This window comes from Hetaerina americana, unplaced genomic scaffold (assembly GCF_022747635.1).
Source record: "Hetaerina americana unplaced genomic scaffold, ioHetAmer1.1.p SCAF_24, whole genome shotgun sequence".
In the NCBI taxonomy this organism is placed as follows: domain Eukaryota; kingdom Metazoa; phylum Arthropoda; class Insecta; order Odonata; family Calopterygidae; genus Hetaerina; species Hetaerina americana.
Window position 1 is genome coordinate 5260665 of NW_027286808.1, and position 25931 is coordinate 5286595.

Below are 25931 nucleotides of genomic sequence, written 5' to 3' on the forward strand. Positions count from 1 at the left end.
ATATAGATATATATATATATATATATATATATATATATATATAGATATATATATATATATATATATATATATATATACACATACACTCATACATACACATCTTCTTTATTTTATCCTTACCTCTTATGGGGCGTGTACCACTATCACATTCAGAGATATGCCAATTTTCTCGTATCTCTCTCTATCCCTTTTCACTTGCTCACTCATTCACTCTTTGGTCCCACTAGAATCTCCTCCTCCATCCCCCTTCCCTTTTGCTGAAATGTGAGACCACTCAAAACCGCGCCTTCCCACATCGCACTTCCCGACACTCCACCGCCCCCGCCGCATTTCCACCCCTCCCCTTCTCTTCTCGTCCTAATCCTCCCTCCCCTACGCCCGCAGCTTTCCCTCACTCTCCTCCCTTACCCACAGCCCCTGCGTTCAACCTCCACCCACGTCAATCCACCCACGATCGCTCCTGTCTCCCCCCTCCTCTCTTTCTCTCTCTCCCTCTCTCTCCCTCTCTCTCCCTCCTCCGCCACGTCACACGATACCTCCATCCCACCCAGAGTTCCCATGGAAACGTATTCAAAACATTAAACGCGCCTTCCGGTTGTGCCGAATGCTTTTCTTCCTCCTTGACTACTTCCACAAACACACCACTCACGCCTCCCGCTCGCTCTCTATTCCTCTCTTTCCCATCTTTATCTCCCTTTCTCTTTCTGTGTTTTCCCTTCCCTCTCTCTCTCTCTCTCTCTCTTCGTCGCCCCCTCCCCCTCTCAAAGGAGTTCCTCTTCTTCCGCCCCACCAACCCCCTTTGTCCCCACAACCCAACCGAAGCGTTTCGACCACCGTCACCAACCCTTTTCCCTCTGCCGTATTCCCTCAACCGTCTCCCTTCTCTCTTTCTCCCTTTAGTGAACGCTTTTACTATCGGTATCCATTCCGTTTCAGCTATCCCTGCTCGTCCACCCCGCCTACCCCCCCACGGAGGGAGGCCGCTAATTGCAGCGATTTTGAGAACGGGTGGGGTGCGTCGAATTCCTTTATCCTCCGACTCGCACGCCCTGGGTCCGCATCCACCCCGTACTAGCCCTCTCTCCATGATGGCCACTCGGTCGGGAATCACTCATTATCTTCAAAATTATTCGGTAAGAGAGCCGAATTTATGAAAAAGTTTGGGAGCACAATATGGGTACGATTCGTTGATTGCCCATGGCGTCCCGTTTAGTTGACATTGGCAGTTCTTGTTTGGCGTGAAGGGCGTGGAAATCTTGGAAAAGAATAACGGAAGGAAATACGTATAATATAGATGGCCCGACGCCGATGTTACAATTGGCACCATGGTTGACGATTCATGCAAGGTGAATCCGATCGGGTTCGAAAACCCGAAGTAGATCGGGAAAGTCTGGGAATAATTATGGAATGAGAATCTGTGAAATGAGTGGCCGCCCTAAGTACTCTCTCCTACGCGATAAACAAAATCCTACCCTCACCCCCGCATCACATTCCCTGCACGCTTCCTCCCCGCAGTCCATCTCTCTTCATCTCCGTCCCCTTCGAGTTGGGACCTCCTTCGTCCGCCGGCCTTCGTCCCTCTTCTCCTCGGTGTACCTCCTCGCCCGTCCCACCGGCCACGCTCTCTTCTCCCTATATCATCTCGACCCTTCCTCCCCCCCCAAACCCCGTCCCCCCGTCACGATTCCGTTTTGTTTTCGTTTCGTTGATTTACGAACGAGGGTCGGGACGATCGCCCGGTTATGAATTTATCGATCCCTGGGACTTATTGGAGGTTGTTATTTAATGTTCGGCCTATATTTTTTATCATCCACGGGCCTCGGATCCGTATTCTGATGCATGGCCTCTTCATCCGTCGGTGGTGACCCGCACATTTTTCTCGCTCCCTGGGCGCAAGTGAATTATTTGCGTGTAAATTAATTTGTTCGGTGCAAAATCGAATTTCCGCCGATTCCAATACCGACATGGTCTCGTACGTTTCTGGGTTCGAGTCGTCATCAGAAGTCGAGAGGTCCATGACTGCGTCTTGCTAATAAATAGCTTTCGCATGGACACATTGCGCGTCTGGACGCTTTTGTGTTTTATTGTAGCTAACTCTGTTTGGGCCAAGCCTTTATTTTACAAGTCTCGGGGTGGTCCCAAAAATGTTTTCCTCGTAACGGGTTGTCAAAAACGAATGATGCTTTAACTTGTATCAGTTATTGCAGTGAAATGATTGACAAAATAGTATTCCTAATTGAACGGAATGCGACGTGAATTCGCCAAAACGATATTCCTTGTACTTGGCACGAAATAGCAACACGTTGCCCATGGCTAAAAAATTTTCGTTGCCCCGTCTTGGGCGTGTCTTTCTAGGCAAAAGGATGATATTTTTTTAAAGATCTTAGCCACCCACTGACGCGGCGGAAATCTCTCTTTTCCGGAAAGTCGTCTCCTCCCTTGAATCCCATTGATTTTCGAATTTCTTTCCCAGATTTTATTAAAAAGTCGCATTCCCTCCGTTCAGATCCCACCGATTTCCAATGCGCGTCTTAACGGTGGCGGTCCCCTAACGACGGTTTTAAATGTTGCGAAGTCTTCCGTAGGGATTGGATTGGAGCGGAGAGGTTATTTGCCCGCGCCTTTCTCGCCCCGAACTCTCTCTCTCCTCCCCCCCCCAAACCCCTCCCGGGTCCTCTCCTCGTCGCTTTCCTGCCCATTTCCGAGTTTCTTTTCTCCCCATCAATTTTTGACGCCGTCTCCTTTTCCGCGGGATTTCCTCCGCGCCCCTTCGGTATATCCCCCTAAGTCTACACGCGCAAGTCTTCGACGACGACGACGGAGGAGGGGGCGCGTGGTGGGCGGTGCCTTTGGATGGCAGCGCCCATCAATTCCGAATAAAAAATGGATGAGAAAAAAGCATGTGACGAGTGTTCCGTGGTTGTCGGGTGGATAAGACATGGCTCTCGTTCCTTCGCGATCTCACAAAAGGCTTTCATCCCCGAGAGAATTTTTCCGCGCTGCACTTTCCGTTTGTTTAGCCCCGTCGTGTATCTACTTTACTTCGATGTCGGAATGGAATTGGCTCCTGGTGGGGTGCGGGGGAAGGTGTGAGTGTCATTCCCATGCTGTCCCGGTGATAGACCTGCGTGACGGACATGTCTCGCCCGTGGAAGGATTCCGTTACGCCCGGTCAAATGATGCGGTTCGGACTGGTATGAAATGAAAGGACGACATCGTTCCGCCAAACGCGCCTTCGCTCAGGGGTTCGGGCCCAGAGGACTAGTGCCACCGGTGTGCAGTATAAGGACTTGTACGCGCGAAATCTTTGGCTCCATAATTGAAATGAGTCCTCCGTGCGACGTGAGCCTCCTTCCCCAGGGCCTAGTACAACGGATGAACCCTAAATCGGACCCGGCGATGGGAGATAGGAGCGGAATTCGGCGAACGGAGCTTCGTTAGAACATTAATGTTCTAACGTTATACACGGTGACGGCACAAGTTTGTGGGAATTAATTCTTACATAAAATTCGATATTTTTCCAGCATTAATGTAGGTACAACGCATTTCAATTCAGAAGAGGTCATCTTCAGGTGCAACACAATTATGGGGATGTTTAGGCCTATAACCTAGAAAAGCGTTGATAGTTTTAAAAAGTGGAAAAATGCAATATTTTTTCGTTTAAATGCAAAATTTTGCGGTGGTACGTTCGGTGGAGAGCGTAATACGGCGCTCAGGGGTTTCTTTGCCATTTTTGAAAACCTGAAAAGTCAGGGAATTTTATTTAAACTCTTCAAAATTTTTGAGACATTTGGAGACGGATCCTAAATGTAAGCGTTGCTGACTTCATGATCCCCACGCTTGTTGACCGAATCTTTGAGAAGTCAGGGCAAATAGGTAGAAGTGCGCAGTCATGTCCACAGCAAAACAGTTCTGCACGTATTTCTAACACATTGGCGATGTCACTTCGAGATAATGACTCTGTGCCTGGAATCCTGTAATTTAGAGCTAATTTTCTGCTTCTTTCAGTCACCTTCCTTAACATATAAATTTTCTAAAGCTTAAATATCATCCTGGAACGGGCAGTAAATTTAATGTGTATGGAGTCATTGACTCTGCGTACGCGTGTTTTAACTAAGCCGTTCCGGTAATTGGTAATGTTTAGGTTGGGTATCATTTTTTATGGAAGGTGCGAAAAATTTCAACCCGTGAGAATTAGTTCTTCGCAAGTCTTGATTTTCTTAGAAATTCAGTAATTTAATTAAATGACTATTCAATTTATTAGCCACTTGCACTGAATGATTCCACAGCTCCACCCGATTTTTGCGTCGCTTGCCGGGCATTCTCTCTTGAAAATCCATCGCCTCTCAATGCCTCTTCTTTCCATTATTCTCGCCTTGTAATTTCATCGAATAATTTTTCTTTCTATGCAATGCCGAACACGGCTTCATTTATCTGAAATTCCGTTACCGCGTTTTATTCCCAGGTCAAGTAAGCTTTTGAAATATAGGGCAGTTTCCCGAGATTCAGGAAAGCATGCTTTATCATTTTCGAGATGGAACGTTCAGTGCCATTTAGTGCATAATTCCTAGTCATGTAGTGTGTCCATGTAACACCCAGATTAAATAGAGGATGTAATTTATCGACTGAGCATACTCCTGAAGGTGACGACGAGTAACAGTAAATCAGTGTTCATTTTTTCGCTTCCATATTCATATGGACTTTCATTTGACGGAGCATATTTTAGAAACGTAAATTCGCGAGTTGGTTTCCCGTGTGTGCATACACAGGACGGTTACTTTAATGGAATAAGGGTTTATAAAGAATCCTCATCACGTAATATTAAGAAAAAAGCGGCTGATAGCAGAATTATTTTAAAATTGTTATTATTCATCTTCTGAAGGCGGAGCCTTGTCGTTGCAGCCATTGGTCTCTCTCTCCATCGCCGTTCTTTTCAGTTCATTGTAGGTTACTACTCTCATAGTACTTTTTATATCATATATAAATTTCATTCTTAACCTTCCTCTTCCTATCTTTTACCAATTATTTTCCCCTCCGTTATATTTTCGAGAAAGTCATGTCTGAGAACATGTCCAACAAATTTAACTTTTCTTTTCCTCCATCTATTTGTGATTGTGCGTTTCAAATCGGGAGCGTCGATGATCCTTTTGCCTCGAGATCGGTTCTTTTGTTCTTCAGGTTATCGTGGCCGCAGGCCATGGCAAAATGTGAAACTACGCTTAAACCGATTTTGGTGATACCATTGGTACGGGTAAGGATGACGTGAGGATATTCCCAAAGAAATACCAAATTCAAGTTACCAAACTCGGTAGAAAAATCGTGGAAAATGAAGGCATGTTCATTGGGGCAATCGTGAAAAAATCGGAATAGAAATCCGGAAAAATGAGGGTCCGCACTGATTTGAGGGGGAAGAGTGGAAAATTGTAGGCATTTATTTTTTTCCCCGAGTGGAAAAAATTGCCAGCGAGAGGAGGAATCGGGTGGTTGGGGACTTGGAGTAAGAATAGGCAAATGGGTTCCCCGGGTTAAGTGTTGCACTCCAGACTGAAGAGTCGAGACGGAGAGGTTTTTTCAGGTCCGGGAGATGGCTGCAGCATGACCGAGTCGCGAAGGAGGGCGGGAGGGAAGCGGGGTTTCACGGGGTCAACTACAAGCTGCGACATAGAGTCCTTTCGGTCGGAGCGACCGACAAGCTTATTTCCCTAAATAAGGGTTTCCGCCGGGTATTTCCGCGATCATTTTCCTCGTCGGAGAGGGATATTCCGTAAGCCCCCTTGTTAATTTCACTCCAGTCCTCGGACGCTCATTCAGTCGTATTACAGAACGAGGTCCTTGTGGAACGACGCTTAATTTTATTTTTACCTACGAAGTTGGTTTCAAAATGAGTCGGTTGGTTGGGCGGTTTCGGCAAACGTCCCCATAATAACTTATGCGTGATTTTCACTTTGCCTGGTATTTTTTTTATATTTCCTCTGTTAATGTCACGTATATCAGGGGCACAATCACACACTGTGCATAAAATGGGTTCGCAGGATTAAAATTTGGCATTAAAGAGATTTTTGTTTTTTTTATTCTGCGAGCCGGTTGCAATTTTCTCCATTATGAATGAAATTTTACCGATTCAATGCGGATCTAGTGCTGTCATTACGAGCATTACTCTCCGAACATAAAAGCTTGCCAAAGAGCTTGCAATATACGATTCTTCCGACATATTTATGGCTTTTGTTGCCCGAAGACCCAGAACGGCTCACTCATATTGGAAAAATATGCCAGATTTTTCGAGGCAGACTCCATTTCTGCGGATTGCCGCGAGTTAGAAAGCCGAAAACTGTCGAGAAATTACTCCCCAATTTTTGTCAAGCTTGAGAGCTTTTCATCTGCCAGAAACGCACCGACGAGTGGATTTTTTCCCATCGAGGTCTTCGTTTTGCGATGCAGCGAGAGGAAAGTTCAAATGAAGCCACGGCAATAATTCGATCACAGCGGAAGCTTGAAACTCAGTCAATATTGTGGTTGAACGGTTCATTTTTCGCTGCCTAAAGCGATCCGTAATTTTTTTCTCCATAGCCATAAAGTATAGGGGCGTCATGTTCCGCGTGCAGGATGATTTTGAATTGAAGCATGGAGTTTAACGTGCACGACAGCATCGGTTTGGGTGACGGCCCAAAAATGTCTCGCTGCCATCCGCGAAGACCGGAGGGCCACGTTCCGTCTCAAAGGGGTAGGGGATGTAATGCTCCAAACGATGGCACCGTGTGGAAACTCTAAAGCGTTGGACGAATTGAAATAATTCGGTACGACGAGAGCGCTTATGTCTTTGAGAGGGAGTGTCTTTTTTTCCAACGGCGAGGCGACACTCTCTCACGTATCCCTTTTTGGTGTGCCGCATTGAGGCGAATGGAGAGTTCACAGTTCGATCGCATTCGGTAGGTCGTGCGACGGGGACACGTGATGAAACGCCATTAAACCAAATTCGCCTAAGATAACCTAGGTCGCCACCTCACGGTCCCTGCAAAATATGTCCAAGGGAGGCAAGGTTCGGTCATACATCTCTCGCCTTCCCTGCCTCCCCCCCCCTCTCTCTCTTTCCCTTACCGATAAACTTCTCCCCCATCTATCATCTCCTTCACCTCTCCAACTCCTCCCGCGCTCCGCCAATCCCTTGTTTATTCTTAAACTCGTTTCCTCTCTCGCCCGCATCTCCTTCCTCCCTCCGGCCTAACAAACTTCGCCGTCTAACCCATCACTTTCGTTTGTTTTCCTTTCGCACGCCCGTACTTTCTCATCGTTTACCTCCTCTCCACCCCCTAACACCCACCCCCAAAACCCTTCACAACCGCCACCACCCCCGGCGGTGCGAGCGAATGGTTCCACCTTGAGCTCCCGGGATGATTGGCGCCCTACCGCTCCTCCACTCCGCACCCACCGCCCGCACTCCAGGTCGCCTCGGTTTTTTTTCCAATCGCGGCGAAGAACCACGGGAGCCCCCGGAGGCCCCACCGTCCTTAAACCCACTCCTCCTCTTCACCTGTGTCATTATTGTTTTTGCCAGCGCAACTCGCCAAAACCACACCCGCGCATTTCGTGCGGTTGGTCCCTTTTTTCGCCGTCCTTCTCCGCCCCTCGTTGACACACACGCGTCCCCGACCTGAATTGACCCCTGCCTCTTGCCCACCCCCTGATCCCACACCTTTCTCCTCCAAAAAGCTGCATTGTTGCTGGTTCTCTCCCTGGGTGATTACGCCCCGACTTCCCTCCTCCCCTACTCGGCCCACCCACCCTCCTTCGGTGGAGCCCCCTCGTGTGTTTTTTCGCCCGTTTCGTGTTTCTAAATTTTCAATTTTCAAGGTTCGGATGGGAGTCGGAGAGAGAGAGGGGGAAGATGGAGAGAGGGACGGCAAGGGGTTTGTTGTTTCCTTCGTCGGCGTCGGTGCGCCCGAGCACAACGTTTTCCGTTTCATTTCCCCGATCCCCTTGACTTACCTCTCTCCCCGTGGTGCAGGGTCGCGATTCGTTTTTTTTCGCATGGCGAGAGAGGAGGATGGAGGGGAAAGAACGTCGGTCTCATAACGGGTTGGTTGCAATATCCAGGTTGTTTCGTTTGGAGGGTCGGTCTGCAATCATTGTTTCGGTCGTTCCGAGCGCTTCCTCCCCGTTGCAATTTTCTCCGTTCCCCCGCATTCCCTTTTTAAGTGCGCGGCGTGGCGGAAAATCCTAGTTCGGGTGTTGATGCGAGAGTTATTTTTATCGATCCTGCGAAACAGGTTAGGTGAGATTAGGGGGACAATAAAGGCTCCGCATTGGGCGTGAAGTGTTTCGCCTGCTCCCCCTCCGGTCAGGTGATGGTGCGAGAGTTTATCGCTTTCATTGGTGCGGTGGGAATATGAACGGGTGACGGGTAACCAGCCGCCGGTGATTTTTGCCTGAGTCGAGAGTTTCGAATTCATTGGTGAGGATGGTGAACGGTTCACCAGTCGGGACATGGAGCTATAGCCTAGGTGTCGACTATGCCATTGGGTAACTCTTACGTAATTGGGAATATTACTTGTGAGACAAAGGTACTGTCGCGGATGATAATATGCAACGGTGCCTTTTTGTCCCGTACGCATATTGCGTCAGGATATTATATATGAATAAAAAATGGGCGTGGCTCCACTGAAACTTGACTACTTTCACATTCCTATATTATTTGCGGTTTCAATCCAGAAAATAACACTTTAAGAGTGTAAATGGTCATTAGGTAATAATAAGGTATGGACTTATTGCGAGATGGGAAAAATTTGCTTTCATTTTTCGTATGTTGTTTCAATGCGTTACTTTCAGTAGATTTTCAGTATTTACAGGAGATGGTGGTCCTGCTCTTGTGTATTGATGGGATATATTTTTATAATTTTCGGTTCGTCCGTTGAAATTATTTATAGTCAATTTCAGCGGTCGGTCATTTTGACCGCAATTAGTTTTAGTAAAGTCAGCGTTGCATGTCAATACACGGCACGGTCCCAATATGCAGTTAATTACTCGCAATCGTGCGTCGCGTGGTCATTTATTTTTCCTTCTCGTGCCCGAACTTAATCTTAAGTTCCCTGAGGTTGTGTGAACCCTGCGAGCGAAGTATAAAGTATCCGCCGCCTCCTTTTTAGACGAGGAAGTGAAGCCATTCGAAGGGTGGAACCCCGGTCCCTTCGTAAGCTTAGCACGGCTTTGTTGCGCTTACGGTAAAATATAACGAGCGCACTCGGGGAGCTGTGCCCGTTCTTGCAAGTTTTATCGGCGTTTAGTAATTACTCCTTTAATAGGCATTTGGCACTCGAGTAATGTAATCGACAATTTGGGCAAGTGCAGCTGCAGAAGCGCCGTCCGTTTTCCTCTTAATGAGCGCGGAAGACTGAACAATTAAAAAAAAATTGTCGTGTGCCGCGTGTAAAAATCGCAGTCGGCATTAAACCTGCAATCGTTGCTGGAACTATGCTCACTTTTTTCCATTACACGCCATAAAACATGAACGATCTCGTAAAAGAACTGGAAAGTAATCCTTAGTTGAAAAAAATAACGCATCGTGTAAGCTTAACGCGGCGGATAAAACACATGGGTTGCGTTTCTTTGAGGTCCTAGCGAGTCAAAAGCTCGTCGATAGAACTTTTGGAGAACTAGCATTCTCTGCGTTGAGTTCAAATAGAAATAAGTTAAATAAAATTTTCAGTGCGTCAAGTACAAAAAGCTATCGTAATTCACCTGCATTTCCCTGCTATGTTAACGACTCCGGAGGTCTTTCAAGACCCTCCTGAAATTCTGTTGTAGTCCAGAGGTGTATTTTTCCTCTCTAATTTGGTTCACAAATTCTAAAATAAAAATAGCATATTCCCCGAATTTCAAAGAACACGAAAAGAGAAGAAACAGGCCCTCAAATTTACTCTATTCCCAGGGAAAACTATTTTAATACGAGTATCGGGTTATAATTTAATATAATCGTATTAATAATTTAACCATAATTTTCATATGAGATTATTGGCAGGTTTTCCAACGAACGGGCATAAAACTTGGCACTTTTATATGAAATTTGTTTCCAAATAATATATCGGGATTCGATACTCTGGGAATGAGGCTCCTCCGTTGAGGAATAAATTTTAATTCTGTTGGGTATGATAACATGTTGCTGTATTACTAATGCTTGACTCTTTACAATGTACGACAGAGGTCATCAATGCCACTGAGGTGTTGTGTACCTATTTTTGAACAGAAATTCAAGTGTGCCTCAATGTTTTTCGGACTCCCGTGTGTTGAAGTTTTCTTGACGGGTTTAGCAGCCTTTATTGCGATTCATTTCATCTTTCTGGCGTGACCTTTATTTCGGTGTGTTGTTATTTCTCACTGACGTTCCGTGGTCGCTCTAATAATCATCTGTCTCTTTCCCCACAGTCCCTGGATGGCCAAAACATCTACAATGCTTGCTGCACACTTCGCGTGGAATTCTCCAAGCTGACGAGTCTCAACGTCCGCTTCAACAATGAGAAGAGCCGGGACTACACCAACCCCAACCTGCCGACGGGGGATACCTTGGACACGGCCCTCGGGATCGGAGGTGAGTGGCGACACGGCCGCCCCTGGCGGTGTAGCGACATGGATGCATGCCACCCCTTCCCTAGAAGGGTTGGTCTCCGTGGAGGGGAGGGATCGAAAAGTCTCCCGAGCGGGACCGGGATCCACGGTATAGTTTCCGACACTGACCAATTTCATCCCCCTATTCTCTCCCATCGGCGAAGTGTGTTGACAGTGTTGCACAGTTGTTGCCGAGTGAGTGCACCAACGGAAGTCATGCTTCTTTCCTATGCAAGCGCTGCTGTGCAAAAAATATAAGGAAAAAGCTTGCGATTGATCGCGGGAACATTGTTAGAGGAGATATATTCATTTAACTCTTAAAGAGGTCTGTCCGGAAACTATCCAACCATGCAATGTTTTTAGAAAAATAGCCTACCTACAATAATGAGGTCTTACTCTCCTTCGAAGTACTCCCATTGGGACCTCACACACTTATCCCAGCATCTCTTTCACTTTTCAAAACAATCGGTTAAGTCCTTTTGGGGAATTTTCATCAGCTGCCTCCACGCATTCCCGTTTATCTCGTCAACGTCATGAATTTCGTGCCCTAGTTGGAGGAGACTTGCTGCAAGTCGCAAACGATGACTCAGATTTTCTAAAAAAAGTTCATAACTGGAGGTGAGTCATGGGTATACGGATATGACACTGCAACAAAAGCCCAGTCTTCCCAAGAGTCAGTTGACGAGATAAAGGAGAATCCGACGAGGCAGCTGATGACCATTCCGAAAAAGGACTTGGCTGATTGTTTTGAAAAGTGGAAGAGACGTTGGGATAAGTGTGCGAGGTGCCAAGGGGATTACTTCGATGGGGACTACGGCCCCATTGTTTTATGTAGGCTATTTTTCTCAAACTATTGCATGGCTGAATGATTTCCGGATAGACCTCGTATGGGGAGCTCACATATAAAATGTATCACGCATGATGAAAATCAATGACTAGATCTTCCAAGTATATGAAAGATCAAGTAACCTTGCATTTTTTTGGCATAATGAAATATTATATAACTTCACCGGCAAATTATTAATTGATAATAACGACTTAGAAGTAATAGACGAGCGGCAACCTGAAAATTTAATCATTCCATGTTGCTGATGACTTCCGGATACCCGGTTGTATAAAATGATTGGGCAGGTTGACGTTCATGGTGCATGCATTGTTTCCCTTCCGTTTGAAATAAATGTTAAGGGAAAGCATTTTTTTTCCTCTGCTGACCGTCGGATCAATAACGCAATTACTCATGGTTCTTTCAAACGAGCTGCTGCGGGTGAGCCCTCTTTTTGCTCCGGACTCTCGGAACGTAAATCCACGTCCAAGCGGAGTGTGTTTCATTCCCCTTATTCTCTTCGCAGGCGGACCAGGTGTTCTCGCGTCCCCCTTCGCCGCCATGCACGGTCTAGGATCTCCGCTGGCCACTAACCCGTACGGCACACCGGCTGTTGGAGGTAAGACACGAAGAACTTATTTTCAAACTCATTCCGGAGGTATCTCATATGACTTCCATCTCTGCTCTGGCCACTCTCGGCATTTTTTTTTCCTCCCTCCCGGGTCATTGAAGCAGCGAGAGGCTATCCGTTTCAATGGCAACCCTCGGCCTGCCTGCTCGAGGAAAGTGCGACCTTTTTCTTAGAAATGTTAGTGCACCTTACGTGCAGTTTGACGTGTCTCTGAACTTACCTGGATGCGCTCGAGTGCCCGTGGAAGTTTGCGATCTGAATAATTCCGTTGCCGTCTTCGGCGAGTTCCAAAGTAGTGAACTCCTCTAAATGCGAAGTCCGCTACAGAGAGATAAACCCATTCCGTCGCGTCGAGCATGGGAAGTTCCCTTCTTTATCACGTATCGATCTTCGTAAAAGGTCAGAGCCTGCCATTTGTGGGATTTCTATTCGTTAGTACGCGGGTTATCGTTGGAATTCCGCTTAATTCCTCATTTTGCGTTTCCTTTGCATTTGAATGCCGATCAGAAATGCATTATCGCAATTTCGTCGTGAAATTTCAATTGGTGAGGCATTCTTAAGTATCCATGTTCACATTCAATCTACGTTAGTCCTATGTTCTCCGCAATATTTTGCTTTTTGCAGTTCATGATCGATGGGCTTAGGATTGATCACTTGGTTTTTTTTTCTCTTATATTTTTCATTGAAACCATCCTGGTTTAGACGTGTAAAAGCCGTCCTGGTTTCTGTCATAGAATCCCATTTGAAAGGGTAAAATAATATAAAACTCGCGATGAACCAAGATCAATGAATTCTAGAGATTTCCAATGGAATCATGTAATTAATATTATCATCTTGTAACTAATTTAATAAACCCTGCATATCCTGAGTCCCTGCGGCACGTAAATGGATGATCCTATTTTGTATTTCTTGTGCTCTGTTTGAAGCAATAGTCCTTTAGATTCCGACGATTTTTTTATCAATAAAAATTGATCTCTGGATTTGAACAGAGAGCAGGTAGGAAAGGAGAGAAATATTTAATGATTATTCCAGTTGTTTTATAATTTCCTTGTAAATTTTGCATTTACGGTGGCCATCTCATTCATTTACGCCAATGCTATAATCACGAATCCATAGCCCAATTTCATGAACGTTGCCAGTACACAGTGCATTTAATTCGCTATGCATTTCCGTACTTATTTTCATGTTCAAGTTTTTACACCATTTTTTAAAACAATAGCCGCTGTTTACTTTATCAACCCACTTACTTATGGTTTCATTCTTACCGCTTTGTACTGTCCCCACTAAAAAATTTATTTCGAAAATTTTGCCTTGGTCAAAAATAAATCCACGTTCGGGAAACAAAAAATCCCACTTCAAACTACACAGCGCGTGTGGTAGATGAAAGTGCCATATCTCTCTGTGTATCAATTTTTGACCTAACTTAAAACCACCGCGAGCATTTTTTGAGATCGCTTCCATTCAGGGAACCCGGTGGTGCTCGGGAGTTTCACAATCATTTTCCCTCGTCACTCCCCTCAGAAGTTCGGCGCGCATTGTGTGGGGAAGTCCGGGGGTTGGGGAAGGGGTGTCTCTCTCCATGTGCCTAGGATGCCGGGCCTCACTAATTCGACCGTTTAGTCGCCTTCGAAACTTCGATTGCCAACTTCGATGTTCCTCTGAGCCCACCTCCAAACGCGATTACCGTCTCATCCCGCACTCTCTCCCTCACACCCCGTGCCTCCGATTCCATTCGCAAATCCCCACCCGTGGGCGTATCATCTCTGTCCATCCGCGAATATTTCCCACCCCCTCAATCCCTACCGTCCCTATCGTCCCATCCCTCTCGCGTCGAGCTCATTTTTTGCGTCGCCGTCTCCATTGCTTGTTTTAGATGTATCATTTCCCCTTGGTCCTCCTCGAATGAAACCGACCCTAACCCCCAAGTTTCCTTACGCACTTTCATTTTCAACCTTCTCCCACTCTCGCACCGCGGAGATCGCGTGGTATTCTCACATCCCACTCGGGGCCTGTTTATTTTTTTTGTCTTCGCGCCCCGCACCGGGTCCTGTCCCTTTTTTTTGTAGTCCCGCTTCGTTTGAACCATCGGGCGCTTTCACGCGCTGCCGAGTCTTGGGGCGCGTAATTTCTCACGCGTTCGCGTGACAACGTTTCGGATTTGGTCCGCATTAAGTCGTTATATTTGCGCGCGAATGCGGTTTTTTTTGTTGTCCGTTCGTCCAGGGTGTGCCCTCTTTTCGGACGAGGGTGAATGGAAGGGGGCACGTTTGGAGTGTTGGATGTTTTTTCCTTCCTTCACCCGGGACGGATTAGTCCCCTATTTTTTCTCTGCCCGCTACGATTTCTCCTCCTAATCACGTGTTTAGCTCGCGTTCTCTTTCATCCGGGGTTTCCTTTATTTTTTCGCCCGCGAGATCCGCAGGTGTCGCGAATGTTGGTCGTAATGCGGGGGGCGGCTTCGTTTTTTCTTGCGTTTTGTCTTCGCATAATGGTGGCGTTTTTTTCAATTCTTCTCGACTCGTCTATTATTCTCTTACGGGGATATTCCTCCATCTGGGTCCACACCATCATCTCGCGTTTGTGCGGTTGTTGTTTGGCCTTCGTTAGTTCCGTGCGTGGATCAGGATGATTGCAGATGTCCGCGTAGGAATTTGCAAATTACGGATGAAAGCGCTAACAAGACCGCGGAACGTAAAGTCGTCTAGTTCGTGAAAATGTTCACGCAATCCTACAAAAATTGTACGAAAATGCCGTATCGTTTGAATGATGTAGGTCTGAATTGGCAGTTGGGTGCATATTAATTTCGTCAATAAGTACTTTTGATAGTTTATTAATATTTTATTGCACGATCAGCGTCCATTATTTGATGTGTAAGTAATTTTCAAGCAATTATAAAGCAAGAGGGCTCTCAAATGTTTGATGAAAAAATATTTTCCGAAATTTAATGCGATGCTAATATGATACTTCTCGTATAATTATCCCCATATGTATAGCTGCTGGCTTGTATGGAAGTTGAATGATGCAAATTATTCCGTGGTCCGTAGCATTAGCGGTTGTTATATCGGTTCCCTCCCGCGTGCACTACTGGTGGATATTAGAGTTCCATCGTTTTTCGCTCGCCGTGCTGATTCCTCAATATATGCCCTCAGATGAGGCCCTCCTCCCCCGCCCGTAACCCTCCTGCTCTTCGCTCTTTTGCACTGCACTAGGACACAAACGGCGGGCTTCGGACCCGTTTCCACCGCTCCTCTCAACCACGCCAGCGGAAGGGCGGGAGGCCTTAATAATCGCGACGGAATCCCCGCCAAGCTTCTCTCACGCTTTCCTCGTCCCGGGCGCGTTTCCCTCTCCGCGAGTAATAATTTCCTCGCACGAGCAGACGAGAGAAAAAACATCAGCAATACAAATGTGCATGCGTGTGACAATGTTGGGGAAAGCTCGGAAAAGTCGCTTTCGCTCCGCATAAATCCCGCCGCTCGAGAAAAGTCCTCCGGGTCGAAAGGGGTGGGACGATGGCAATCTTCACCCTCCGCCGAGGGCTGTGTTCAAATTCGGTATTTTTCCTTCACGCCCGCGATTACTGATTTGGCCAACTCGGAAATTCCCTGGAAGCTGACGTCTGCGTACTAAGTATCTGTGGTTCGTTCATAGCACTCGCCATGTGAGTGACGATGTGTTCTGTTACAATGTGAAACGAAAAAGCGACGTTTGTTCAACGTGTAGGTGCGATATTTTTTAAAAATATATCACGTTTTTAAAGATCAAGCACTGTCAGTAATTGCTGTAGCGATCCCAAATGTTATTCTCTGGAAGAATTCTGTATAAAGTAGTTAAGTAGTTTTACTAACGTGCCGCAGGGTAGTAGAAGCACTGTGACGTCGTCGAAGGGAAAAAATTACCCAATACCTACTCATCCAGATCCGTAGGTTTGAAATGTCCTTGGCTTGGTACAGACGGAAAAATATTTGCCTCTGCAGGCTCTCGTTTTTTATTCCCGAAAGCGTTATTCCTGCTTGTGTGGGCGCCTGTCCTTCCAACTGTGAGCTTTTTTTTCACTTATGAGGATTCCCGTCTTTTCATAGCTTCCCGTTCGTGACGAAAAACATTGATTAAAAAGTATTCTTCCCCAATGGCATGTGCCCCATCATCCCCCACCCTCCCGCTATCACCTTCACATTTGTCTGGGATGGGCAAATGTGTAAGTTCGGGCGCTGAGTGCCTCGTTTGTTTCGGCACGGCGGCGCATCGGACAACGAAAAAAGGAAAAAAGCCGAGGAGGAGATTGAGATTCCTCGTTCCGTGCGGTTTTCGATTCTCTTCGTAGCCTCCTCGCACACACCCCGCCCCCCCTCCCCTCCCCGCCCCTCCGCCGTAAGCCCCTCCGCCGTTCCGCGTTCGCGGGAGCCCCTTTTCAATCGGCCGGTTGTATCTGGGCCAGGTTTTCACCTAACTTCGTTTTAGCTCTCCCATTTCCTGCCCCGTCTCTTCCTCATCCTGCCCTTCCTCCCACCCCCATCCTACTCCCTTCCCGTCGCTCTTCTCCCCAGATCAGTTCCATCCTCCCCATCCACATCCTCCTTCCCTTCCCACCCTCAACCCCCCTCGAACCGTTCCGCCCGGGCCCTTGCTCTGCGATTATGTGGATTTAGGGGTTGCGGCGTAATCCCGGGGTGATTGGATTTTTGTGGTGGCGTCGACTGGCCCCGGTCTCTCCGAACCCTCTCCCGTCGTCCTCCCACATCCCCTCCTCCCCACTCGCCTCCCCCCGCCGCCCTGACCTCCCCCTTCCAGCCCCGTCATGCTCACCGTCGTGTGTTTGGCCATCCGCGGCCGTATCCCCAACGGCCCACCTCCTCCCTCCGTCCCCTCCCCGCCATATCCTCCCATGACCTCTCCTCCTCATCACCGGCCCCCTCCCTCCCGCGCAAATGCACACGTTCCTCTTTTTCCGTCGTTCAATGACGATGCCCGTGGGTGGGAAGACTTACCGCCCCCTCCTTCCCCACCTCTAACCCATCTCGCGTCTTACGGGGCGGACATCTCGCTGGCCGATCACGTTTCCTCCTCCGAGACTCTCTCAGTCCCTCCCTCTTCTCAACGCCCGCCCTGATCCCGCACGCCCTTCAAAATCCTTTTGAGGAGTAGGGAACCGTGATGGGGGGGCAGAAATGGGAAAACGACATCCAGTTTCATTTATTGCCTTTTGTTTGCGATATTTCCGCACCGTGTGGCGGTGCTGCTGGGATTTAGGAGAAGGGAGGGGGCGTGGTGGTTAACAGTTCGCGTGTGCGTGCTCCGGGGGAAGGGGTGGTGGTTGAGAAGACTAGGAGGAAAAGGTTGGCTCGCCCTTCCCCGGCTGCGGTGGGGGTGGGGAGCTGGGATGACCTCTCTCCGACGAAGTTGCGCTCTCGTTTCCATCCCAATCCTTCCGTTCATCTTCCTCGTCCCGCGTGCCTACTCTCTTGCGGGTGAAGCCCCCTATCGAATCCCAATGCAGCGGCATTCCGGTTATGGCCCAGGGGGAGCGGCGGAAAGCGATCGCGGGCCCGGGGGGCGGCGGAGGGAGTGCGCTCCTCGATACCGTTAAGGCTCACGCCGCAAATCCTCGTTTCTATTGTTTTCCGCATCGCTCAGTCCCTTTCTCCCGCTCTCATTCCCTCTCTTTCTCTCTCTAGGTCCTCCCATTACACACCTAAACCCTCTTCCTTTATCTTCCCCGAATTCCCCCCCGCTACCCTCTCCGTTTTCGTACGCAGGAGAATCTATTTCAGCCCCGCTGCCCACGCTCAACCGCCCGCCCGCCCACCCACCCACCATTCATCGTCCGAGGGAGGACGTCGGATCGTGGAATAGGAGGTATCTCCGGTCGGTTCGACGTTAATTTCTGTCCAATTCCAAATTGGCTTTCGCGTGCGCGGGCTCCGCGAAATGTTTTAGCGAGTGATTGGCCTGAATAAATAGTCGTCCCCTTGCGCCGCACGGCGTGGTCGTCATCCGCGTATTCTCCAGTAGCTTCCTCCTCCCCCCTCCGCTCCCCTCTCCGGCTGGCGGTTTAATTCATTTTCCGGCGGGGTCGCCGAATATGATATTTCGCTCGTCCGGGCGATATAATTCGCCGCTAATTACTTTTCGGGGAAAGGGGGGGGGCAAGTTGGAGGTCTGTGTGTGCTGACTGCGCGATCCCGTCGGAAAATATGAAAAAAAAGAAAATAAACCGACTGGTGAGTCCGCTTCCCTTCTCTTTTCCCCTTCGCTCTTCTACCGCCCCTTTTCCCGACTGAGGGTCGGGTCGCCCTGGTTTATGAAGTTTCTTAAATGAAAACTCCTTTCACCCAGGCGGATACAGGTTTTCTATAATTATTCCTGTTATCTGATAACCTTTAAGTAAATTATTTTCTCCAGATTCTTCTTTCCTGGTATCTACTTAATCTGTGGGGCAAGTAACATGTGTTTCATATTTGGGGTTCTGCGTCCAATACCAGTATTTTTATGTTCAATTGGGGACGTTGCCATTCTTAAATTCCAGTCTATCTTCCTCTTCACCTTTTGCTATCCATACCGCCCTCAATCAGATTTGCGCAGAAATCCGAATGGCCTGTCAGGTATCGTACTGCTTTCTACTTGCTATTTATGATGTCAACCATTCAATTTTTCTCCCCCCTGCTGGAATTTATTTTTTTCAAATTTATTTGTGCAGAGTATTTTTTTAACTTTTTGCGCCAGAAACACAGTTCAACAATCTAGATTTTTCTTTTTGTTTTTTCTTAGGAGTTTCCCGGTATCTGGCATTTCATTGCCACACTCAATTCATATTTTATATAACTTGTCTTAATATCTGCTTCGATTACTCGATATTTGTCTCATACCTGAATCACTTCTTCGGTCTGAGGTATCCGGGCCAGATCTTTCCCATGGATGTCAGATAAATCCTTCTCCGGATTGGCTGGCACGTAATGCGAAATAAATGAGCAGTCATGATTTTCGAGACTGAAATCCTGATAACGGAGAGCTGTGAATTGTGGTAGTGTCTGACTAGTGGGAAGAATTCATTGACTCAAAGTTCAAATATAGCATATTTATTTCACTGAACTCGATGAGGCGAAGGTATGTTCTGAAGGCGCTTGTAATCTAACGCAAACATTTTAGCAATCGGTAGTACCAAAATCGACTGTCGAATTTTGGGCCGATGCTGATTTGCACGCGTTTGAGTATCTGGGGAGGAGGAGGGGGAGGCGAGGTCTCTCTCCGCATTCGCTAAATCTCGCCCTGCGTCGTTGTTTTTATTCGCGGGAGTGAGGGAAGGGAGGGAGGGAGGCGAGAACGGGAACCTATATAATCGTCACTTAGCGCAAATTGGAATCCGCGTCGGCTACTAAAGCCGCCGTTTTCTCTCGTTGTATCTTTGTTTTTACCATTTTTTCGATGCCTCGGCTTCACTCGGCGTTCGTTAAGATCCGGCGCCCCGATGTCGTGGCTCGTCGTTTTGCGCAGAAACTGTTTTTCCCGCGGTCGTTAAGTCGTTCTCTCCCGAATGCTTTCCGTCTAGACCATCGGGTTATTAATGTTCGTCGCAGCGCGTCGTGTATAGCCGGATGTGCCGTTCCTGCCCCGCCCGTGAACTTGGTTGCCTCCTCATCTCATTCTGCGTGAAGGTGTGATTGGCGATGATGATAGGCGGGGTCGTGGTTCATCGCCGATCGGGAGGAGCTCCTCGGGGTGAAATTGTGTGCAGCCGGTCGGCTTACGTTTCCGTGCATTTAGGTTCTGCGTTGCACGGGGCTTCGGAGGCAATCGGTACTTGGTATCGGTGTCGCAAGCGTGGGCCGCGATGCCATGGTTGCGACAAAGCGATTTGCCAAATGTTATTCTCGAGAGTGCGATCAAGGTGCAACGATTGGTGTACGACCGGAGATCGTTTTTCGACGGTGGGGCATGCCCATCTGTCGCCCTTCCCGTGACGTCGTCTCTTAAAACTCCGGTAAATTGCTTAACCAAGGGTGTTCAATCCAATCCATCCGCTTCTGTTCGATCCACAATGCCTGAAACAACAGTCGGTTGTCTTCGTTAATCGATCATAAGTAATTGAAATTACCAGTATTATCTTAAACACGATGCTAGTGTCGTAGCGTACGATGCTACCATGAATTTACTTTAACTCTAGATACTTTTTGCCTCCCTTCCTTCCATCCATCATTTCCTCAGAGTAATCCCAATTAGATATTACACACTTGGGCCAACGTTTTTTCCAATCCTCGAAGCACTTCAAAAAATCATTATTTGTGATCTTGTCCGGCTCCGCCTTCGATGCAGTCTTTATCTCGTCAATCGTAGCCTAGCGTCGTCCTATGCCTCTTCAGTTTCGGGAAAAAGTACAAGTCACCGGGGGCCAGATCTGGGGAATACGGTGGCTGCGGTATCATTAGTAGGTTGTGTTTGGCCAAAAAACTTCGCGCAAAAAATTCGCGTTTGGCGGATTGCTTCGCGCAAATTGCGCATAACTTGCAGGTAATATTCTTTATTTACAGTTCTACCCTGTGGCAAGAACTCATGATGCACCATGCCCCTGCAATCGAAGACAACTGTTCGCAAAACTTTCACATTCGACCGAACTCCGCGAGGTTTTTTCGGTCTTGGCTCGTGCTGCACCTTCCATTTGGATGATTGAGCTTTAGTTTCCACGTCATAACCATAAAGCCATGATTCGTCCCCAGTTGTGACCCTCTGGAGCTAATTTGGGTCGTCGCGGACACCTTATTAGCAATGTTAATGCGTTGCTGTTTTTGGTCAAAATTTGGCAATTTTGGTACGAATTTCGCGGCGACCCGTGTCATGCTCAAATCATTGGTAAAAATCGAATTGCACGAGCCAATCGGTATATTTAGGTCCTCAGCAACTTCTTTAACGGTGATTCGACGATTGGCCAACACTATTTTCTTCACTTCATGAATGTTTTCGTCTGTTGTTGACGTGCTCGGGCGTCCGGCACGCTCTTCGTCGTTCACATCTTCTCGGCCCTCCGAGAACATTTTGTACCACTGATAAACGTTGCTTCGGCCCAAGGTAGCTTCTCCATATGCCACAGTCAACATTCGGAGTGCGTCCGCGCACTTCATTTCGTTTTTCACACAAAATTTGATAGAGATACTTTGATCCATTTTTTGGAACAAGCAAAACTCGAAGAAAAGACAAACACGTCCAAGCAAAACAGCTGTCAACAATTAACTGGACATTCTAAATGGCGGAACTTTTCGGCATCAGTAAGAGACATAAGTACCAACATAACGCCACAAAAATCGAAAATCAAATATAGTATATCTAACCCACGGAAATTCAAAATTCGCGTTACTGTTTGAACAGATCCTTTACCCTCTCTGTCACAGGTGCATATCGCACACCGGGCTGACTTCCTAATTCGTAAATGACAAATCAATTTTACAGGCCCTAAAACTTGAAGAATGTTGAAAATCTTTGGGGTGAGAATATCTGAATTTCGGGAATGTTTTCGGTTCAATTTTACAAATATTGCGTGTTATGTTGGTGATTGAGTTACAAGAAAATTAATCTCACTCGGAATCCGCTTAGATAGGTCGACCGCCAATTACCTCCGAAGTGCTTTACCAAGAAATATTCAAAATCCGTTGTACATAGAACCAGTTTGCCAAATTGTAAAAAAAAATATGTAATACAAATGCTCTAGTCATTTTTGTTTTTTTGACGTACATTATTCTGAATTACGCTTCGAAGGGTATATAGTATTTCCAAACATCTCCAGAGGAGGTAAACACCCCAGAGATTGTTAAAATCCGTGAAGTTTGTGATCCCTTCGGCATTTTTGTCCAAAGAAATCGGCGTTTCGGCCCGCTGTGCATCGGCACTCTTGCGCCGTAATGAATATCATGAGGGGGCGCTCGAAAAATTCGTGAGCCTTAACACCCCCGTCGCCCCAAGTTTCTCGCCCGCCCACCCTTCCCCGGGCGGCTCCCGCGCTCGCCCTAGCTCCGCGAGCCTCTTGCACGCCCACCCCCCTGCGCGTCTGTGCGGCCGTGGTGCCACCGCCTCCTCCTCTCCTTCGCCCCTGCGCCGCTCGCTTTTTCCCCCGGTGCCCCGCGGGGGGTGCGCCATATCCATCGCGACCGACCCCCGCGCCGATATCTCGGGTTGCGAAAGGAATGCGCCATCCCGAAAACTGCTCCGATAGTGCCGTGGGGGTTTCGTGGGAGGGTTGGGAGGAGGTTTCGGGGTGAATGGGATTGGGTTTCATGGGGGTGGAAGGGAGCTGGATGAGGGAGAGTGTGGTATCCGTGAATCGGGAAGGCGTTTCCCATTGTTTTAAAGGGGATGTGCAGACGTCGCTGGGGGCCCGCCGTGGGTAATGATTTCTTATCGTCGTGGAGTAAGCGTGTCGACGAGTTGAAAGCACATACCGGTTGCCTGCTCATCAGTCGGGTTTTTTTGTGGGGTTTATTAAATAAAAGGGAGTTTGCTAGTGCGAATATTGGTGAAATGTTTCCTCGAGAAATGTTGCATCAAATGTTTCATTCCCGCATTCTTCAAAGTGAATGGAAATCTGTCATTTCGTTTGGCTATTGTCACCGTGCTTTAAGGTTGAAACGGAGGGAACCTGCGATTTGTGTGCAGTATTTTGTTAAAAAAAGGTTTTTCAGGTTGAATAAAAGGCAAAGAAAATTAGAGCTCATGTGTATTATCACCACAAACCTAAAATGTTTGCGTCCGTTGCGTCATCATTCTAAGAATGACTAATGTCCGAGTTCCCTCTGCATGACCGGAACGGGTCAATCTGGAAAGATTTCCGGGCATTCATTTCTCCCGCTAAAACCTACTGCACTCTTTCTCTAACGACTTTTGTAGGAAGTAACCTCTAGGTGATAAATATTCTTTTGGACACTTACGAGCTCTTGAGAAGCGATGAATGACTATTCGTCGTGTAAGGACAAGGGCGTACAAGTTAATGTAACTGTATCATTAATATTAATAGTAATCGTTCGATGCCTTTTTACGATTTGTAATAATGCAATAGGAACCCTTGTGTTTTGTGATGCCTAAATTTGCTATGAACGCCATTCGGAATGGCATTAATTTATCAAGCAATTAAGTCAAAAACTATATCGAAAGGCGCTGTGGTCAGTAATTATATCCTTTGACTTATGACTCAAAGGATATAATTTTCCAATTTATATCCTTTTGCCCTGTACATATCATTAGCATTCTTATAGCGTTTCCTCCTTTATGCGATGTCTTTGAAATCATATGGAACAGTAGTTTCTCTCTAAAATATCCCATTTTGATACGGTAGATATATTTACCGCGTGCATGCGGGGAGCACTTTGTGAAGTAACATTCGGTAACTAATCTAATTACTGTGTATCAGGCAACTTTTTTGTTTGTGTTTTTTGTGCAATTACTTCATCCTAATAAATTTAGTATATAATAATGCAAATGAAGTACGTCTGTCTGAAGGGCGCTAAAATGTGGGATATGTCATTGAAAATCCCTTGGTATCGTTCATTTGGACGACTCGTATCGGTTCATGATGTCAGTGGCGTTAAGTTAGCATTCTGGAGGCGGCAGTTAGAGGTTTCATACCTCATCCATATGCATGCAAATTGTATGCATATCCGTGTTTGCTTAGAACGTCGAGATTATCCGTGGTTGCTATGCGTTGCTTTAAATGGGTCATGGTGTGAGTGAAAGTGGAGACCGAAGAGTGGGAAGTGCAGAGACCTCAGTGGAATAAGGGGATGCAAATAGGGGACCTTATTAGAAACCTTTTTGCATCACGTCGATAAACCCAAGCTTCTCGGGTTGCCTTTGTTGGTGTTAATTTGCAGCAGGAGATTTTCCCACTTTCGCGGGATTGCTGGTGTGTGGAACGCCTTACTCGCATGTTTTTTTCACAGTGCGGAATTTTGCAGCGTACAGTGGCGTTTTCTTAGTATTTCCTGAGAAAAAAAGAATCAGGAGTGAGTCTTTCACATTTACCATCTGCTCGCACAGCAGAGTAAGAACTCCAGGCAAATATGAAAAGTGAACGATGAAATGGCAGATTTTTACCTCTCGGACCTTTCTTGTTTCTCTGCGTCCCAACGCTAATTGGAATCATCACATGTTTAGAACTAAAGCAGAAATGCCTATCTGAAAATAACCGCATGTTTTCCATTTATTTTAATTAATATCCAACTCCATAATTTCTTCCACTCAAGTTTCTTAAAGATTCTCTGCCGACCGACGTATTGTTTTTAAACGCTTCAAAAGCTTGTTTCACTCACGATGATGTGCTACAAATTTAAGTTATCACTATTGTAGGTACATGCACCTCATATTGGTTAAATGAAGCAAATTATTAACGCCGTATGTAGCCTGATGTCATGCTTGCAGACTTCAAATAGATGTCATTTGATGCCAATCCTCGTCGTCATGAGAAGTCAGTGTGAGGATTATAGCGGCTCTCAAAGAAGCTCCCTGAAGAGCTGCGCCAGTTGTTACCCGTCAATCTCTTCATCACGATTCATTTCTTATTTCTTCAGTTTTTCTTTTCATTATTCTTCTGTTACACCATTTCCATCACGTGGAACAATTTTTTCTCTGCTTTTCCAATGTGACCAAGCCGTAGAAAATATAAGTACACAGTTTGTATTTATTTAATAAGTATTTACTAATCGCTTCTCGACAGGTGTTATTGCCTTTTGTCGATAATGACATAGCGCCCTCCTCACCTAACTTATTCTTATCATCAACCTCTTTGTCTATTCCGTCTCGATGCTGAGAATGTAATCAGGCGGTTTCATGTACGCATTTTTTTACATTTCACTTCGATAAAATTGCCGCTATTTATGACGCAAATTTCACTCTTTCAAATGAAGATGACAAGATGGAGTTTTACCGTTCAGGTTTTTGAAAAATTTCACGTCGAAAATCAATGACATTTAAACATGCTCTTTTGGCGATGGAAGATAAAAAAGTGATTTCTCACGGAAAACTGATATCGTATGTGCAATTATACGAGAGTGTTACTAGTATGGCTCGCACTAGCATTACGGCGCTATCCGCCTTTTTTAAAGTTATACTGAATTGTGAGGAAAGGATATAAATCGCATAGATACAAAGCTTGGTGCCTCAAAACTAATTCCAAATGATGTTTAGAGCATGCATAAGAATTAATAAGAACGTGAGAGTACTTGAAAAATGATTGCTGACTATGATATCTGTTGATGGAATAGGCGTGAATCGGTGTTACATTACTTTTCATCACTCGTCATAATACGTGAACGCAGATGATATCTTGGCACGTGGAGTTACAGACGGACCTCCTCAATGGAATGCCTGTAACCTGGGGGAAATCATCGTATATGGCCATAAGAAGAGCCGAGAACGAGTTTAAAGTCGTGCGAGGGAATTGATAGAGTTGCTACGGTGAATTTTAGGGTTGCTGCTTTAGGGGCGGGTTGCTAAAATGGTTGCTTAATTATAACGGCATCCTCATATGGGCCATGGTGTGCGCTATTAAAACTCTAAACCCACAAAAATACGAAGCTGGGCTTTGTATTCTAACAAGAATCGACCCCCTCCGCAGGGTGCGTTTTTCTCGTCGCCTCCCGGCGTGTCCTTCCCCCCCCCCCATCCTCAAAGAGCACCCTCCTCCACGTCGCTTTCGTTCTCGGAAGCCCCTTTTCGCACGGGTTGGTGACGTTTTGGCTGGGGGCACAGGTACTCCGAACCCCTTCGGAAGAGATTTCCAAGGTGCCCGGATTGCGCCCACTATTCCCAACCCCCTCCGTTAAGTCCCAAGGCTTTCCCTCCCCTGCACCTCTCACCCCTCCCACACCTTGAAATCCCCCCTCGTTTCCCTCCCCTAATTCCGCC

At 46.8% G+C, this 25931-nt stretch overlaps 1 protein-coding gene across 4 annotated transcripts in view; it reads left to right on the forward strand.

Annotated features, from left to right (window-relative positions):
• heph (polypyrimidine tract-binding protein 1 heph) overlaps nucleotides 1-25931 on the forward strand; it is a 627135-nt gene that overhangs the window by 549931 nt on the left and 51273 nt on the right. For all 4 annotated transcript variants that reach the window (XM_071586665.1, XM_071586669.1, XM_071586666.1 and 1 more), the window contains exons 8-9: nucleotides 10417-10579; nucleotides 11946-12038. In XM_071586665.1, the coding sequence (XP_071442766.1) occupies nucleotides 10417-10579; nucleotides 11946-12038 (256 nt within the window). The remainder of the gene's footprint in view (nucleotides 1-10416; nucleotides 10580-11945; nucleotides 12039-25931) is intronic.